The sequence below is a fragment of the Diplotaxodon limnothrissa genome, linkage group LG11 (genome assembly GCF_057381915.1).
Source record: "Diplotaxodon limnothrissa isolate DT_005_m linkage group LG11, D_limnothrissa_male_GT1.1, whole genome shotgun sequence".
NCBI classification, from domain to species: domain Eukaryota; kingdom Metazoa; phylum Chordata; class Actinopteri; order Cichliformes; family Cichlidae; genus Diplotaxodon; species Diplotaxodon limnothrissa.
Genome location: NC_140606.1, coordinates 24,653,793 through 24,670,286, shown reverse-complemented (window position 1 = coordinate 24,670,286; position 16,494 = coordinate 24,653,793). Strand labels below are relative to the sequence as shown.

Sequence of the window (16,494 nt, the reverse complement as noted above, 5' to 3'; positions counted from 1 at the left end):
CTCATCATGGCAGAACCAAATCCCAGTGATTGAGTTTTTAACAGGATCCCCTCAGAGTCTAGACACTGGTGGAGGTGGTGAAGATGAAAACTGAGGGTTGAGTAGAGCTCTGGCTAAGGTGTCTGAGGTGTAGCTGGGGAGGAGGTGAGTTGCATAAAAGAGAGTCTGAAAGGGAGAATGATGGAGTGGACAGATTTAAACCGAAGCAGAGGCTGATTGGCTCAAAGAAGGCGAGTGCGAAGATGATTGGACTAGAATAATGATGTCACTTGTGAGATTAGCAGTGTGGAAAAGCAGTAGACACACCCAGGAAAGCAGGCAAGTGTGTGATTACAGATCTTCTGTATTGAATTTACACATAAGCTTTATTACTACAGCCCTAATGGTGGTCTTCATTATCACCAGCAATACACAGCATTTCCAGAATACATGCATTTGTTATTATGCCACAAATTAAATAGAAAAGCTTTTACAGCTTTCAGCCCTGCAGCCTGTGTTTTTCAATTTTCATATTCATAAAAAACCCTAAAAATCTCTGGGAGATTAATAAAATAGAACTGTGCATATGTGCTTATTTACTACGCTGAGAGCTAAGGAGAAAAAACTGATCATGGTTAAAATACAGAATTCAGCTACTTGGTGAATACTTTGACCCAGGATGAGTGAATACAGATCTTCGTTATTGAACTTGCACATAAGCTTCATTTGTATAAACTAGTGACAGAGGAAAAAGTGGCCATAATTTCACCACACGTCATTTACTTTCTTGCAGTATGCACTGTAAAAAAAAATCTCTCTGCATGACTTATATACCTCTAATATATCTTCTGCAGATTTGTTTTGTTGTTGTTTCCATATATACCAAAATGTAGCAAATATCCATATTGCTTTTTTATCCATAGTTATTTTGTCGTAGTTTGTTTTAAATAAAGCATTTTTGAAGCACAATGGAGACATGTTAAAATGAACTGCGCATAGTAAATTTGAATTTTGAAAGATGTTTTCACTTTTACGATGCTGACTGTATGAAGAGTTTTTTTTAAGACAAAATTTAATTATATGAAAAATAAGCATTTTGTCTATGAAAATGAATTTAGCCTTTAGTATTGTAAGTAAAATCCTCACCTGATGACTATAAAGGGTATAGTCCAGGGTGGGATCGACATCCCCTGGAAATCCTGTTATTTTTAAAAGGATGTCTAAAAATGAACAGACCTTAACTGAACTCACCTAAATAACACAAGTGGAGATGTACACCTCCACTTGTGTTATTTGGAGACGTTCAAAGGATTGCTTTCAGTCACTTAGAATTACAGCAAACCCCAATTTGTACTTTTCTTCATCAGTTTCTACTCTGGATTTTGTTATATGTTTTTAATTATGTTTGTTTGTACATATTTTTACAGGTTTGAGTTTTAGGTTCGATGTCTTACATATATGTGTATTATCAAGTTATTTTTTGTAAGTTTTAGGTTGTTTTCAACAAAAAGGTGAATGAAAGCTAATTCATCTGCCGTCATTCCTCCAAATAAAGTAAATCAAACAAACTAGAGGCTTCAAACGGGACCTGAATCATGGAGTACACAGAGGAATTTACCAACTGTTCTGTGTTTTTTCAACTGTTGTGCACTGTTTTGATAGCCGTTTCCAACGCAATGGTTTTATCAGCAAGTGAGTCCAATTTCATAGAATGATCACCAAAGATTCCTTTAATTAGTCTGTTGGCTGTGTGGGTGTACTTTAATGCTGCAAACAGACTTGATTGTGCTAGGTTTATGTTACACTGCTAATAAATGCAGTGTAACATACAGAAAACAAAGTAGCCACTTCTTCTTTCAGGTTATATAACACAAAAAATATACAAACATACAATGGATGTGCTGATGTTTTTGGCTTCGTGTCCATTCATGTCCGTTTTGTAGACTTGATAAGATTTGTTTGACATCAAGGAAGGGGATGGGGGGTCAGATTGACCAGAACACAGAGACCTGGGAATGCTCAGGAGCCGATACCGGAATTCCACACCCACGAAGGCATACAGAATCAGATGCTGTGACTGAACAAGCTTTGTTGCTTGTGTCAAAATGAAATGTTTTCAGCGTGTGATATTGTACAGCTTCCAACAGAGGAAGAAAACCACAATGCCTGCCATAATAATCTTAAAAGCTTTCTGCTTTTTAAATCCCTGGGCACCACGCCACAGCTGATCCATGCTGCAGGAGTAACAGAAGATCATGATGGCCGAAGAAAGCATTTAGACCACTATTTCATAAATCAATGTGATTCAAGCGTCCAAGAATCTACTGCCTGTTGGCCAAACTTGGGATAGCTGTGAACACACTCTTCTCTACCTCGTCTTTCATCCAACACATCTTCTAAAAAATCCAGTCAGAGAAAGGAAGAAGCATCGACTGGCCTGAATGACCCAAGGCTTCTTTGGAAATACATCTAGTCTCTGGGCTGGGACCCGGACCGGGCCTCGGGGGCTTGGGTCCTGGTTGGTGTGTTGCCGGGGTTGTGGGCGGGTGGGTGCATGGGGGCCCAGCCCTGGAGCAGGGTGCCGCCGGTGCGTCGAGCCACCTGGGGGGCTCTTCAACTGGTGGGGGAGATTGTCACATCTTGCAGGAGCTTTCCTCTCCTCAGGAGCTCCCTCTGCAGGAGGGGGAGATACAGGAGAGGTGGAGGAAGATCTCAGCCTGGGTGTTTATTGTCTTATGTAGTCTGGAAGATGAGTGGATGGTGGGGTGGGTGCAGTTTTCTCTGTGGTGGGGTTGGGTGGACTGTCCCGGGCTCTGTGGGGCCGGGCGGCGCTGCTGCACTGGGCCCGGTCTGGATGGGCCTGGGCCCCCTTTCCCTGGCGGGTCGCGGAGTATGGGGGTGCCTACTGGGGTCAGCGGGGGAGCTGGCCCCAGGGAGGGGTCACTTGCCCCTCCCTTCCTTCCCTCCCCATCTCCAGCTGCCTCCCTCTTCCCGCTCCACCACAACCACCCACACATGCAGGGCCTTGGAGTAGGGGTATGTCACCAGGGTGCAGAGGAGGCTACCCCCCCCCCCCCCCCCCCCCCCCTCTGTCCCCTTCTGGCTGCCTCTGCCTCAATTTTATCCCACAACTTAGACATTCACATTACTCACACTCTCATTACACATACATATAGGATCTTGGGGGTGGGCACGATACACGGAGTCCAAAGTACCATCAGGGTGTACACCTCACCCCTGGCATCGTTGCCCACCTCTCAATTTTAAATACACGTAGACATTGAGGGCTAGCAGGAGGGACCATGCGCTTACCTGCTGCTCTCTGGCAGGTAGCTCCAAGCCCTCCTGGGTTTTAAATGCACCTTAGAACACACATGCATCAACATTACAATGAGCGGGTGGAGGGAGGTTTGGAGTCTTCTCTCACCCCCATTCTCTGCGACCTGCTGGAGCAGGGGGGCTAGGACTAGGAGGAGGAGTTGGCCGTCCGACTGCGGTCTGGAGTGTGGAGCCTTCCTGCTGCTGCGGAGTCGGGGCGGTCTGCCTCCCCCCACCGCAGGGAAAAGGGAAACACCACCTGGGTCTGGGTGCAGTTCCCCCCTCCAGGGGCGGGGGCACCTAGACCCGGTTTGTAGAGTACGCTTGGGGAGTGTGATCGTGTGTACAACGTCTCTTTATGTCTGTCTCCACGTTGGTTGAGTGTGGAGTAAGTGCATATGAGAGCATGAGGGTGGGAATGGATGTTTGTATCTGTGTGTGCCTGTATGTCTGTGTCTATATGTCAGGTTGGGTGTCAGGCGCCACCTCTCTGGGGACATCTCAGGCCCTCCAAGGTTTGGAGGCCTATCTCCCCCTACCACCACTTCCCCTGCCAGTGGCGGACCCCCTCAGACATCGGTGCGTTGGTGGTTCTTTGTGTCCGGGGATGGGCGTCCAGGTACACACCGGCTCACTCCTTGGCGGCCGCTTATCGGGGCCTGGAGCCTGGGGCTCGCTCGGGCCACTTCGGAGGTGGGGTGCCCCCGGCCTCTCGGCCTGGGGCTCGGTCACTCAGGCGCAGCTGGCTGCCGGCGGAGCTCACGGGCGCGTCACTGCAACTCCCCCTGGCTTCTGCTCCGCGGCTGCTGAGTGAGCCCTCATCTGGGACTCTCCTCAGCTCTTTCCGGGACAGTGGCGCAGCTGCCCCTCTGTTGGTCTTCCTTGGTCTCTTGTGTTCTGGGGGCCTCTGGATGTCTGGAGTTTTGATCTCCTCCACACCTGCTTCACGCCCTGGAGGACGGGGCTGTGGCCCCCCCCCCCACACCCTCTAGCAGATTATTACATGAAGGAACCTTTTAAAAAACAAAAAACAAGCGCGTCCATGCTCACAGGTGTACACACGGGTGCTCACACCCACAAACTACACCCTTTTTGGCTCCTACCTCAAAGCACACTGTGTTCTGTTGATCTTATGTGCTGCACAATAATGTTTAACATTTAGTATTTACTGTCATATTCCCATATATCATTGTGATGTTGTTTATTCTATTACTCTTGTTCTCTTCTGCTTGCTTTCTTTTTTCTTTCTCAGCAGGTGATCCAGGTGATTGATATATGCATTTTTTTTTCTCTGCCCGTTCTGTTGGTTTTTGTCTTTTGCCCTTCTCCCCCGTCCCTCTTCTCAGCTGTTTCTCTTTCCCTCTTTCTTTCTCCCCTTCTTTCCCCCAGTCAAGTCTGTCCCGTATTCAGTAAGTGAAAATAAAATAAACAATAAAAGGTGAATCAAATGGACCATTACGGCAAGGCTGGGATGGTCAGTTTGGTAAAGTAAATCCGTTGGGCATCTTTCTTTGCCTTTAGACAACAATTCTGATGGCAAAAGAGCCAAACGGGACAGGCCAAAAAAAAAAAGAAAAAAAAAAAAAAGGAAATACATCTAGTGTGGATGATCGACAGGTAGCAGTCAGGACTGTTTCAAACCAGGAAACTCATAATAGAAACTGATCTAAATGTACCAAGAAATAAACGCGCCCTCTGCTAAATGATACAGGTACAGATCCAGGCACTTTCAAAGCATCTTCACTCCAGCACAATACTTACTGTAAAAATTGTTCCAATGACATGTTTCCTATTGCTACCCTGCAAGTTTACTCCAGGAAACCCTCACACAGTACAGTATGCAGATGACAAGGTCATTTACCATAAAATGTCATTGACAGAAAAACACAATTATTCATTTCACTAATAAAATGTAGGAAGAAGCAGTAAGGTGTTGTTAGTGAATGGCATCTATTTTGCTGTTGTCTACTTGGGGGGAGGGGCAGCATCGGTGACAGAGATGCCATCAGGATCAAGAAACTAATCTGCAAGGCCGCAGTCATCATTGGTCTGAAATTGGAGGTGTTTGGAGTGAGGGACACGAGGTCACTGAACAAACTGCCCTCCATCATGGACAGCCCATCACAACAGCTCCACTCCTCACTTCTGAGGCAGCAGAGCTCCTTCCCCCTCAGACTGATTCAACCTCGCTGCCATAAAGAACTCTACAGGAAATCACTCCTACCGTTCTCTATGAAGCTCTTCATTCTGTGACACGTGATCACACCTGCCAGGCACAAAAGCCCAAACATATTTTATATTTTACTTTCATTCAGCTGTTCTTCTTATATTTACTGTATAAATATTTTTTATTAATGAAATTTGCACTTCTCTCTTACACTCTGTCAGTCTTACCTTCACTGTTTTTTACTAACTTAATTTTTACTGTTCTTTGGTTTTTATCTCCGTTGTAAATGTATTAATTCCTACTCTATCTCACAGTATAAGCCTGTTACCAAGAGGCACTTTTCTATAACTGTGTTGTTTATTTCTTGTGAATTGTAGACTGTACTATTTTTTACTTTTTATCATGTTGCTGTAACACAGCAAATTCCCGTGTGGGATCAAAAAAACATCTGTCTGTCTGTGCAAATAAAAAAACATTGTTTAAGCTGAAAACTGAGCTCACTTGCAGGTGTGACAATAAATCCCAGGTGTTGTTGGATTCTTTATTATAGATAACTGCATGTGTCGCCATACTGTAGTGGTTACCAGTTTACCTGACATTCAAAAGATTTCCAGTTTTTTGTCTGTCCCCAGCCTGTATGGGACAGGAGCATCAGGAAAGGCATTTAGAATTTTATTAAAATAAATAAACCAAACAAAACTGCCATATCAAATATGCAGATGCACTCGTCGTGATGACCCTTAAGGAAATAAGACAGTGTGTGAAAGTACCGTCTATATTATAGAAAATTTCACTGACACATACACTGTAAAATTTCATTAGTTCCCAGAACTTAAAAAACTATGCAAACTCGTTGCCTCAAAAAATTTGAGTAAAACTTACTTAAGATGACTAAGTTAGGGCAACTAATTGGTTTTGAGCAGTTTGGCGCTGAGACGGTGTGGGTATAATGATGGAAAGAGAAACCTTTTAGTCAAGAGTGACTCATGACTAAGCCACTGCAACACAGCTGCACGCTTACTTGAAGCATCCTGTCAAGTGAAACGAAGGATTAACTGTCAAGATAAAAAAAAAAATCGTAACCGTCAAAAACAATACAATGATTGCTAAATGTGAAAACACAGACTTGGAGGTAACCATGCATGAATCAGCAAATAGGGGAATCTGTAACGTCTTTCTGCCTCACATAGTTCATGAAAGAAATGATTCAAACTCCAAAGAGCAGTTAATAGAAGAAGTAACAATCCAGAAAGGTTTAAAAAGACCTGGTTTATTCCGTTTAATAACATCGTAATTTGTATGGAAAATATTTATTTTAAAAAAATCTGCATGTAGTTGCTGTTACGATATTGCTTCAGGGAGCAGACATGACAGTCTTTTAGGTTTTGCCATCACTTTTTATTATGCGCTCAACACCACCCTCCTGTGGCTTCCACATGAACTGCACCTTAAACAACAACTTCACGCATATCATGACAGTTGTCAGGTCTAAAATATCTGACTTAAAAGTGTTTTAAACTAAATAAAAATACTTTGAAGTACATCAAAAAGTTCCAGAGACATTATAATGACTACCTAATAATTCCTGAAATGAAATCTATAAGAGAAGTTCAAAGGACAAAGTCTGCAGACTTTTTAAGGGGTCCCTAACATGCTTTTTTTGTCGATGGCCATTATTTAAGGTTGAATTTAAATAATACTTCAAGAAAAGTGCCCAAATAAATCAAATGATAACTGATTTATGATAATTACTTTATTAACAGATGTCTTTGAGCCAGTGTTTCCTTAGGACTTTTCTTATTTATGATTTCTTGTGTCTAGTTAGATCTCCCAACTGCCCACCCCATCTCACAATATCACAATATCAACAGCTCCCTCTAGTTTAGTAGCTCTTTATTCGATTATCTTTGTTTGCTGAAATCTAGTGGATCAAGCCAGGCATATAAACTAGTAACACGGAAGTGACGTTACGTGGTTTTTCGAAACAAACCACCTGTTTTTTCTTATTAAAGCCGGATGTCACAGAGGCTGAGCCAGTGTAACGCGTCTGTATGAGCGCCACTAAACCGCAGAGCCTCGTCTTTTTGAAAACGCATCTTTCTTTGAGATTTTTAGTCGTAGGCCTATCTGTTGCAGTTAAATTGTTATAATGCAATATTTTATTGTGAAAAACAACGAGGTGAGGCGTGATGAACCACAATATCCCAGTGGAATAGAAGTTAAGGTGTTTATAAGTCCTTTCTGTGCATGAGAGGCTTTAAGGTACGAGTCCGCATCGTCTGCATGATTGTGAGTGAAGATTCTTTGCTGAGCTCAGCTTTTCTTATCGTCTCGTTTACCATGACCCTTGTTTTTTATAGATTGAGTACTCAGCACGTGCGAGTTTTCTGTATTACAGTTTTATGATTCCTAAATTTTGAGCGCAAACGCAGCTTCTTAAGAGATTTCAGAGAAATAATGTATCTCTTCACCTGAAAAAGCTTCCCAAACTCTGCAGCTGAAGCTCTTTATGTGACGTAAGTGCATTTGTTTGCATAGATTAGCCCTCATGCAATATGAATATATTTTGACTTTTGTGAAGTGTTTTAACGTTACGCACATTTTCTTGCAGCAATTGAAGCTGCTGATAATTATCAGGCATGTCCCTTTCAGTTTCTTTTTGTATCAGCTTGCAAAAACTGTGTTGGCTGGCTTAACGTTCCTAATCTTTAACTCCTGACTGTCCATTTCAACATCACTTAATAACAAAGCTGCGAGACTTTCTTGTAGATTTTAAGTGTGTGTGTGTGTGTGTGTGTGTGTGTGTGTGTGTGTGTGTGACAGAGAGAGAGAGAGAAAGGGGGGGAGCGACAACTGAGTACTGTACATCACACAGAACGAGAGACAGAGGAATCTATTCTGACATACAGCTTTTGAGGCACTGCAGCGCTTTTATCTTCTCTCTGTGTTTTGACTTTTTGTTTTGGTTCAACAGAACACGAATATGAGTACAGATGGTCTGGATGTGAACAGTGGAATTGACTATGACCCTAACATTAACTATCACTATCAGATGAGCCTTTTGTGAAAAGAGGCAGTGAGGCAGTGTGGGTGGCACTGATGTATTTTCTTCTGTCCTGTTTATGTCTCCACAGTATATGGACATGGCACAGTTGCATGTGGAAACCGACGGAATCTTAAAGTCTGATGACTATTTGGAATATGGCAGGAACAACACCCGTGATTATGATTATGATTACGATGCAGCGAATACAGTGAATAACACTACAGTGTTTACAGTGTTTAACAGCACAGTGGATAATGTTCCTGTGGAAAGAGGCAGTGAGGCAGTGTGGGTCCCTGCTCTGTATGCTGTAGTGTTTTTTGTTGGAATCCTGGGAAATATTATTCTCCTGAGAGTTCTGGTTCAAAAAAGGAGACAGTGGAGCCTATCGGACACCTTTATTCTCCACCTGAGTTTTATGGACATCCTCCTCCTGTTGATGCTGCCCTTCTGGGCTGCACAGACAACTCAGCTTTGTGACTCGTTTTGGGGGATTTTCAGCCGGGTCTTTGGGGTCGTTTTCAAGGTAAGGACCAGATGTTGTGTGAAACAGAGACTGAAAGTGAAAACAAGACATTTTCAGTGAAGCTGTGAGAAAGCTGAACAGAGTCATTGTACTCAACAGGATGACAGTGACATCCACTGAGTATTTAAAATTTATATGGAAGAGAACAAGCTTAGAACAGCAGTTTAGAGTAGGACAGATGTGAAAGGGAAGAAATGAAGTGTAATTTTTATAGATGTTAGAGGTTTGTGTCTTACACTAAAAGTTCTCCCTGTCTTCTTCTAGCTCAACTACTATTGTGGGATCTTTCTGCTGGTTTGCATCAGTCTTCAAAACTACCTCTCTGCCATCCATGGCATCCAGTTATATTCCCACGGGAGGCACTGGTTAGTTCACATCAGCTGCCTGTTAGTCTGGCTTATCTCTGTCCTCCTCACTGCACCTGACTGGATTTTCCTGGTGGGTAAAAATAATTACACAGAAGTTAATACTTGTGTTAATATCTACCCTCAATCTGGAACTGACTGGCAGTTGTGGTCACGCCTGCTCCACCACATATTTGGCTTGGTGCTACCTGGACTCATGTTGATGATCTTTTGCTCACATATGCTACGGCGGCAGTGCAGCTGTAATGGCCTCCCAATCCCGAGAAATGTCACCGTCATCCTGTCTCTGGTGGTCGTATTCTGTCTGTGTTGGATGCCGTACAACTTCATACTTGTTTTGGACACTCTCCAGAACAGACTTCGGGATCCTCCTAATGATTCACAGGAAGGTTCTGAAAGTTCACTAAAAACCCTTCTCACGGTCACCTCTGCGTTAGGCTGCCTTCACGCCAGCCTGAGGCCTCTGCTGTATCTCGGCCTGTGTGGAAACTTCAGGCAACACTTACTGGCCATGCTGAGATGTAGTAAAACTGAACCAAAAGGCTCACTCTGGGATCTTGGTGTAGGCCAGAGACAGCAGCCTGATCACGGTCAGGATCAACAGGAAGAGCTGGAACGGATGATGGCTGTAGAGAATCTGTTAGCTTAGTGAAGATGAACAGATTTTGACTCAGATGTAAGTAGAACAACTTTACACTCCTGAGAGGAAGTGAATTCAGTTTCATGTCATGAGTTCAAGGGCTGGAGGATGTTATTCTGTGTAACTGACAAACAGATGTTTATATATAAAAATGACTCTCACATTCCACACATGCATCATAGTGACATATGCTCACCCAAAAGGGTTAAAAGTAGATATCTGTAAGTATCTGTATGATGAAGACGACGAGCTGAAACAGATGATGGGTGTAGAGAACCAGTCAGTTTAGGGAAGATGAACAGAGAAACATACTCTTTCGTGAGAAAGCTCAGATGTGATCATGATGATGTTACTGTCATGGTACTGGTTCATTGACCCACAGCTTTGAGTTTATTTAGGTCCATGACGTATTTTGTAGAATGTGTTTTTGCAGTGTTTGGTCTTGTTCTTTCTTTATAGAGTTATTGCTATTCTTATGTTCAGTTTGAAGCCCTGATGTCTATTGATTTTTTTTTTTTTCCTTTCGGGTCCTGTTTGCCTTGGTATTGCCTCTGCGTGTCCTCCTCAGTATCTCCTGCGTCATTTTGCCACCCAGTGGAGTCTGTCTTGTCTTGTTTATTTGCCCGTTTCCACAGGCATGTGGGCATCTGTGTGTGTGTCTGGTTTCCCTCACCCTCTCTGTCCCTCACTCTCTCACCCTCGTTCTGTGTCTCCCTAGTCGTGTCTCTGAGTTTCGTCTCCCTTTGCTTACATGTTCTTGCCTGGGTCTCTATGTGAGTGTCACTTGTTGTTTTATTTTGACAGTACCTTATCTCATGTGTGTTATGTTCAGTTTGGCTTCCCTTGTTTTGTCAGATTTGTTCCTGATGTCTTTCCACCTGTTGTCCATCCTCTCCTAATCTGGTGTATTTAAGTCCTCAGATTGTTTCTGTTTGTTGTCCGTCTTTGTGTTGGTCCTCCTGTCATGGAGCCTGAGGGGCAGCACTGATAGTCGCCAGTATTTTTACATCTTGATTTCACTGTTGTAGCATGAGTACTGGGAATGTCCAGACAGGAGACCGGATGACAACATCATGTAGTGTTGTTTGTTTTTGTTGGCAGATTTTAATCCTGCTCTAAATGTGTCTTATGCTTAAAACTGATTCACAAATATTTTAAAAAGAATTATAGTGGAATAGTCTTTAACCTGACTAGCAATAAAATAAGTTTGCATTTAAAATGTTTACTTTTCTTTTGTTTACATAGCAGATTTTTGCTCAAAATGTGTGCTTATGTCTAAAACATTTTTTCTAATTTTGCACATATTACAGTGCACATTTCTAAGATTTTATATTTTTTTAAAGTGTTAAGTCTTTTGTTTGTTTGTTTGTTTGTTTGTTTGTTTGTTTGTTTGTTTGTTTTGTTTTTTACAGCTCAGCAAATTAAGATTCAGAAACTCACTAACATACAACCAAAACACCTTTTAGATCAATAATGGCATTTTCAAATTACATGCATTATTATTATTATTATTATTATTATTATTATTATTATTATTATGTCACTTAAAGTAAGTGGAAACGCTGTTATGTGCTTTGTGTTTTACAACCCTACATTCTTGTTTAAGATAACCTCAGAGAAGCTATAAGTCAGGGAAGGTAGCTGTCGTAGCTGTGTTTGCACGCTGCAAAGTGGCTCTACTTTTAGCATCACACCTGCCACCATTTCCTTCAGAATGCACTGTCAAGATTCTTTCTGTGTCTCTAATATATGTCTTATATCTTCTGCAGATATGCTTTGATGTTAATTATTTTCTATATACCAAAATGTATCAAATAATAATAATTGTGAAATAAAAGGAAAAGGATACATAATGTTCAATGTGTAATGTGTATTTCTTTTCAGGGTCCACAACCAGCCTGATAAAACTGTGTTCTTTTAGCTGGAAACAAAGTAAAGCTCTTTGTTTTTCTTGGTGAATTTTTTATTTTAGAAAATTGCATGCGTGCAAAAGAGCCCCAGGTTGGTACTGTCCCATGCCTAGACACGATGGGACAAGTGCATCAGGGTATTTGGCATTTAAACAAAACAAACAAGTTTAAAAACAAAAACAAAAAACAGCCATATCAAATACGCAGATACACTTGCTGTTATGGCCCTTTAGGAAATAAGAGTGTGGGAAAATACCATATATAGTGTAAAAAAAACTCCCTGACACAAAGTTTGGAGCTGAGATGTTCTGGGTATGATGATGGAAAGAGAAACCTCAGAAGAGGTTGTTATTTTTTTAAATCTTCTGTACCTTGTAGCTGACATCAGGTCTGGCTTGATTACAGAATTATGTCATTTTCTTACACCTCAAATTATTTTTGAGGGGATTTCCTTACTCTTTTACTTAGAATGGTGAAAGTGTAGTCATACAAACGAGGTGGAGGAGGGTCAAACATTACAGTAAGAAAGTAAAGGCTCAGACGAGGACGTACCAGCTTTTGAGCCTGAAAAGAGGGAACACGATGGCCTCCAAAGTCCATTGTGGGTAAGAAGTGGTGTACAAGCTAGGGCTCTGAAGTTGTGAAATTTGGTTTCTCAACTGGCATATACGCACTGACCTGTGCAGGGAGTCAATCCGGTTTAAGTGTTGTTGAAAGTTAACTGACAAAGACGGGAGGCTCACAATTCAAAGCATTTTTATCATATATCCTATTAATCAAAAAGGATAAAGAAAGCGTGTGTGTGTGTGTGTGCGCGCGCGCGCGCACGTGCCTGCGTATGCGTGCATGTGAGCCGTACAATTAATACTTGTTATTATGGATGGTATGGGTGGCAGCACATTGTTCATGCTAAGGCACCTTAAAAGCTTATATGTCTTCCTCTGAGCTTTCACCTTCCTGTTCTAATGTCTTGCCTTCCTCTACCTCATGACAGCAGTGAGTCTGACTTCCCTTCCACACTTTCAAGTAAAATCTGTTTCACCCTGCCCTCTGCTTTCTGAAGTGAGGACATATAGGTTGGAAATGGTGGTACATTTCTGAAATCCTACACATAACCACTAAGAGTTTCAAATTGAAACAATTTGAGTTTTGGCAATAGAATCATAATATCAGCAAAACAAGGTATCTGTTTCCCATCTGGACATAAAATGTGCATGCTGCAATTCCCATCCTTTTGAAAAGAAAGTCTATGTAGTCTGTTAGCTCAACCCCCACAAATGTGTTGTTAATTTAGCAGCTATTTATGCGACGCTTTGTCTGTTTTGTTTCCTTCTTTTCAGAAGTCCGAATCAAGCCAGACGTCTAAAGGCGAGACACGGAAGTGAGTTGGGGGCCACCTTCAAAACAAACCACCTGTTTTTCCACATTAAACACGGAGGTCACAGAGAATTAGCCAGTGTCGCCACTGGAAGGTGTCTGTCTGAGCGCCGCAAAACCACAGAGCCTAGTCTTTTTCTTAAATTCTCTTTCTTTTGGATTTTCAGTCGTATCCGCTGTAGTGTAATTATTATGCAGTATTTTATTTTGAAAAATAAAATATTGTATTTTCGTGTATTGTATTATTTGACTGAAGTGGCAATTTGCGAGCGAGGTGACGTGTGATGAACCAAAACAAGTCAGTGGAGTAAAAATTAAAATGTTTATAATTCCTTTATGTGCGTGACACGTTTAAAGGTAGCAGTTTGTGTGCGGGGCGTGTCTCCGATAAGCGAACTACTGTGGTGAGCTCAGCTTTTTTTTTCACCGTCTCCTTCTAAGTTACGTCTGCTCGCCGGAGCGCTTATGTTTGTGGATCTACTTTCAGCGTATTGTTCTGTAATTACAGTTTCATGGTTCTATAATCTAACTGTGTTTGGTAGCTGTAAAGAACGCTATCGCGCCTTTTTCAGTTGTACTTGACAGGCGTCGGACAGCTGCGGGAGTTCGTCTGTGCTCCCTCCAAAAACACCCGACCGGTAGTCACCCTTTAAAACTGAGTGACCCGAGGTAGAAGCGGTAGGCTATGTGCGGGTCCTGTTTTTAGTAACATCGACCTACAGCGCGCAGAAAGCTGCTCAAACTCTACAGCCGAAGCTCTTTATGTGAAGTACGTACATTCTGATTCTGATTCTGATTATTTGCATATATCAGCCCTCCTACAATATGTATTTTAACATATGAACATTTTACTGGCAGCCATGAAAGTTACTGATAATTCTGTCTACTTTCTGTTTGCAATAACTGTGTGCGCAAACTTAGCGTTCCCTATCCTTAACTCTTGACTCTTCTGGTTTTGTAGAAGCTTTATTTTAACAACGGTAAAAAGCAAAGCTGGGAGGCAGTTTTATAGATTAAAATGTGTGTGTGTGTGTGTGTGTGTGTGTGTGTGTGTGTGTGTGTGTGTGTGACTAAGGAGAACTGTACTTTCCGTTTGTCAGCCCCACAATTGCTACATCACAACATGTGAGTTGTTGTATGTTTGTGCATTTACTATAAGCTGGGTTTACCAACGGGAAATTTCAGGGAACTAACATGACTTTTACCCAGAGAGAAAGAAAGAGAGGAATCTATTCTGACATAGAGCTTCTGAGGCACTGCAGCATTTTTGTCTGGTCTCAGTGTTTCAACATTTTTGTCTTCACAGTTCACGAACATGGGTGATCTAGATGTGGATCTCGATGGAATATTTAAAGAGAATGACACATTTCCTGAGGAGGACTATGAGTATGAGTATCCAGGGGATGAGTCTTTTGTGAAAAGAGGCAGTGAGGCAGTGTGGGTCCCTGCTCTGTACTCCATAGTGTTTGTTGTTGGAATCCTGGGAAATATTATTCTCCTGACAGTTCTGGTTCAAAAGAGGAGACTGTGGAGCATATCGGACACCTTTATTCTCCACCTGAGTATCGCGGACATCCTCCTCCTGTTAATGCTGCCCTTCTGGGCTGCACAGACAAGTCAGCCTTGTGACTGGTCCTTGGGCATTTTCAGCCGGATCTTTGGAGTCGTTTTCAAGGTAAGGACTAGATGTTGTATGGATCAGATAGAGACTGAAAATAAAAGCAAGACATTTTCAGTGAAGCTGTGAGAAAGTTTTTTTTGTTTTGCTGTACTCCATCATTTTTCTGCTGAATTTAGTTTCTTGGCAGAACGTGCAGAACAGAGTCATTGTACTCAACAGGATGACAGTGACATCCACTGAGTATTTAACATTTTTAAGGAAGAGAACAAGCTTAGAACAGCAGTTTAGAGTAGGACAGATGTGAAAGGGAAGAAATGAAGTGTAATTTTTATAGAAGTTAGAGGTTTGTGTCTTACGCTAAAAGTTCTCCCTGTCTTCTTCTAGCTCAACTACTACTGTGGAATCTTTCTGCTGTTTTGCATCAGTCTTCAAAACTACCTCTCTGCCATCCATGGCATCCAGTTGTATTCCCACGAGAAGCCCTTCTTTGTTCACATCAGCTGCCTGTCAGTCTGGCTTATCTCTGTCATCCTCACCGTACCTGACTGGATTTCCCCAGGGACTAAAAAGGACTCCACAGAAGAGAAAACATGTGTTCACATCTACCCTCAATCTGGAACTGACTGGCAGTTGTGGTCACGCCTGTTCCACCACATATTTGGCTTGGTGCTACCTGCATTCATGCTGATGATCTTCTCACATATGCTATGGCGGCAGTGCAGCTCTAATGGGGCCCGAAGGCAGAGAAATGTCACCGTCATCCTGCCTCTGGTGGTCGTATTCTGTGTGTGTTGGATGCCGTACAACTTCATATTTTTTTTGGACACTGTCCAGAACAGACTTCAGAAACATCCTGATGATTTACATAAAAGCTCTGAAGGTTCACTAAAAATACTTCTTATGGGCACCTCTGCGTTAGGCTGCCTTCACGCCAGCCTGAGGCCTCTGCTGTATCTCGGCCTGTGTGGAAACTTCAGGCAACACTTACTGGCCATGCTGAGATGTAGTAAAACTGAACCAAAAGGCTCACTCTGGGATCTTGGTGTAGGCCAGAGACAGCAGCCTGACCACGGTCAGGATCAACAGCAAGAGCTGGAACAGATGACGGATGCAGAGAATCCGTTAGCTTAGTGAAGATGAACATACTCTCTTGCGACTCAAGTGTGAGATGAGCAACTTTACACTCCTGAGACGAAGTGAATTCAGTTTCATGTCATGAGTTGATGGGGTGGAGGACTTGTTTCTGCGTAACTGACAAGCAGATTTTTATATATAAAAATGACTCTCACATTCCACACATGCATCATGGTGACATATGCTTACCCAAAAGGGTTAAAACGGATGTCTGTATTTTATTTTTGAATTATTTAAAATAAAGGTATTTAGTTTTTTATGATTAGTAAAACATTTGTGTTGCCAATTAACAGTTTTCAACACAGTTTTCGTAAAGCTAATATCATAATCTTTGAAATTCAGTGTAATGCAAGTTGTTACCTTTGGCAGTGTTATTGACATCGTATGTTAAACAGTCCCAAACAGTTTATAACT

General features: G+C 42.2%; 2 protein-coding genes across 3 annotated transcripts; both read left to right on the top strand.

The window, feature by feature from the left end:
• The first annotated feature begins 7,711 nt into the window (after positions 1-7,711).
• LOC146622810 (C-X-C chemokine receptor type 3-like) lies at positions 7,712-10,047 on the top strand. The gene is made up of 3 exons (XM_085365425.1): positions 7,712-7,753; positions 8,599-9,033; positions 9,298-10,047. Exons 1-3 carry the CDS (start codon positions 7,712-7,714, stop codon positions 10,045-10,047), a joined length of 1,227 nt encoding a protein of 408 aa, XP_085221551.1.
• A 3,547-nt stretch (positions 10,048-13,594) lies between these two features.
• LOC146622809 (C-X-C chemokine receptor type 3-like) lies at positions 13,595-16,250 on the top strand. Of its 2 annotated transcripts, none has more exons than XM_085365424.1 (3): positions 13,595-13,623; positions 14,632-15,000; positions 15,331-16,250. In XM_085365424.1, the coding sequence occupies exons 2-3, from the start codon at positions 14,641-14,643 to the stop codon at positions 16,075-16,077; spliced, it is 1,107 nt and encodes a 368-aa protein (XP_085221550.1). In that variant the 5' UTR covers positions 13,595-13,623; positions 14,632-14,640; the 3' UTR covers positions 16,078-16,250. The 2 variants fall into 2 exon arrangements, with proteins under 2 accessions (XP_085221550.1, XP_085221548.1); XM_085365422.1 differs by lacking the exon at positions 13,595-13,623 and adding an exon at positions 13,859-14,094.
• Positions 16,251-16,494: the final 244 nt, after the last annotated feature.

Excerpts from the sequence above, each read along its gene's own strand:
- LOC146622810 (XM_085365425.1), top strand. The coding sequence starts at position 7,712 with ATGAGAGGCTTTAAGGTACGAGTCCGCATCGTCTGCATGATT. Across the intron at positions 7,754-8,598 it reads TCCGCATCGTCTGCATGATT|TATATGGACATGGCACAGTT; the intron begins GTGAGTGAAGAT and ends ATGTCTCCACAG. Across the intron at positions 9,034-9,297 it reads TCTTTGGGGTCGTTTTCAAG|CTCAACTACTATTGTGGGAT; the intron begins GTAAGGACCAGA and ends GTCTTCTTCTAG.
- LOC146622809 (XM_085365424.1), top strand. The coding sequence starts at position 14,641 with ATGGGTGATCTAGATGTGGATCTCGATGGAATATTTAAAGAGAATGAC. Across the intron at positions 15,001-15,330 it reads TCTTTGGAGTCGTTTTCAAG|CTCAACTACTACTGTGGAAT; the intron begins GTAAGGACTAGA and ends GTCTTCTTCTAG.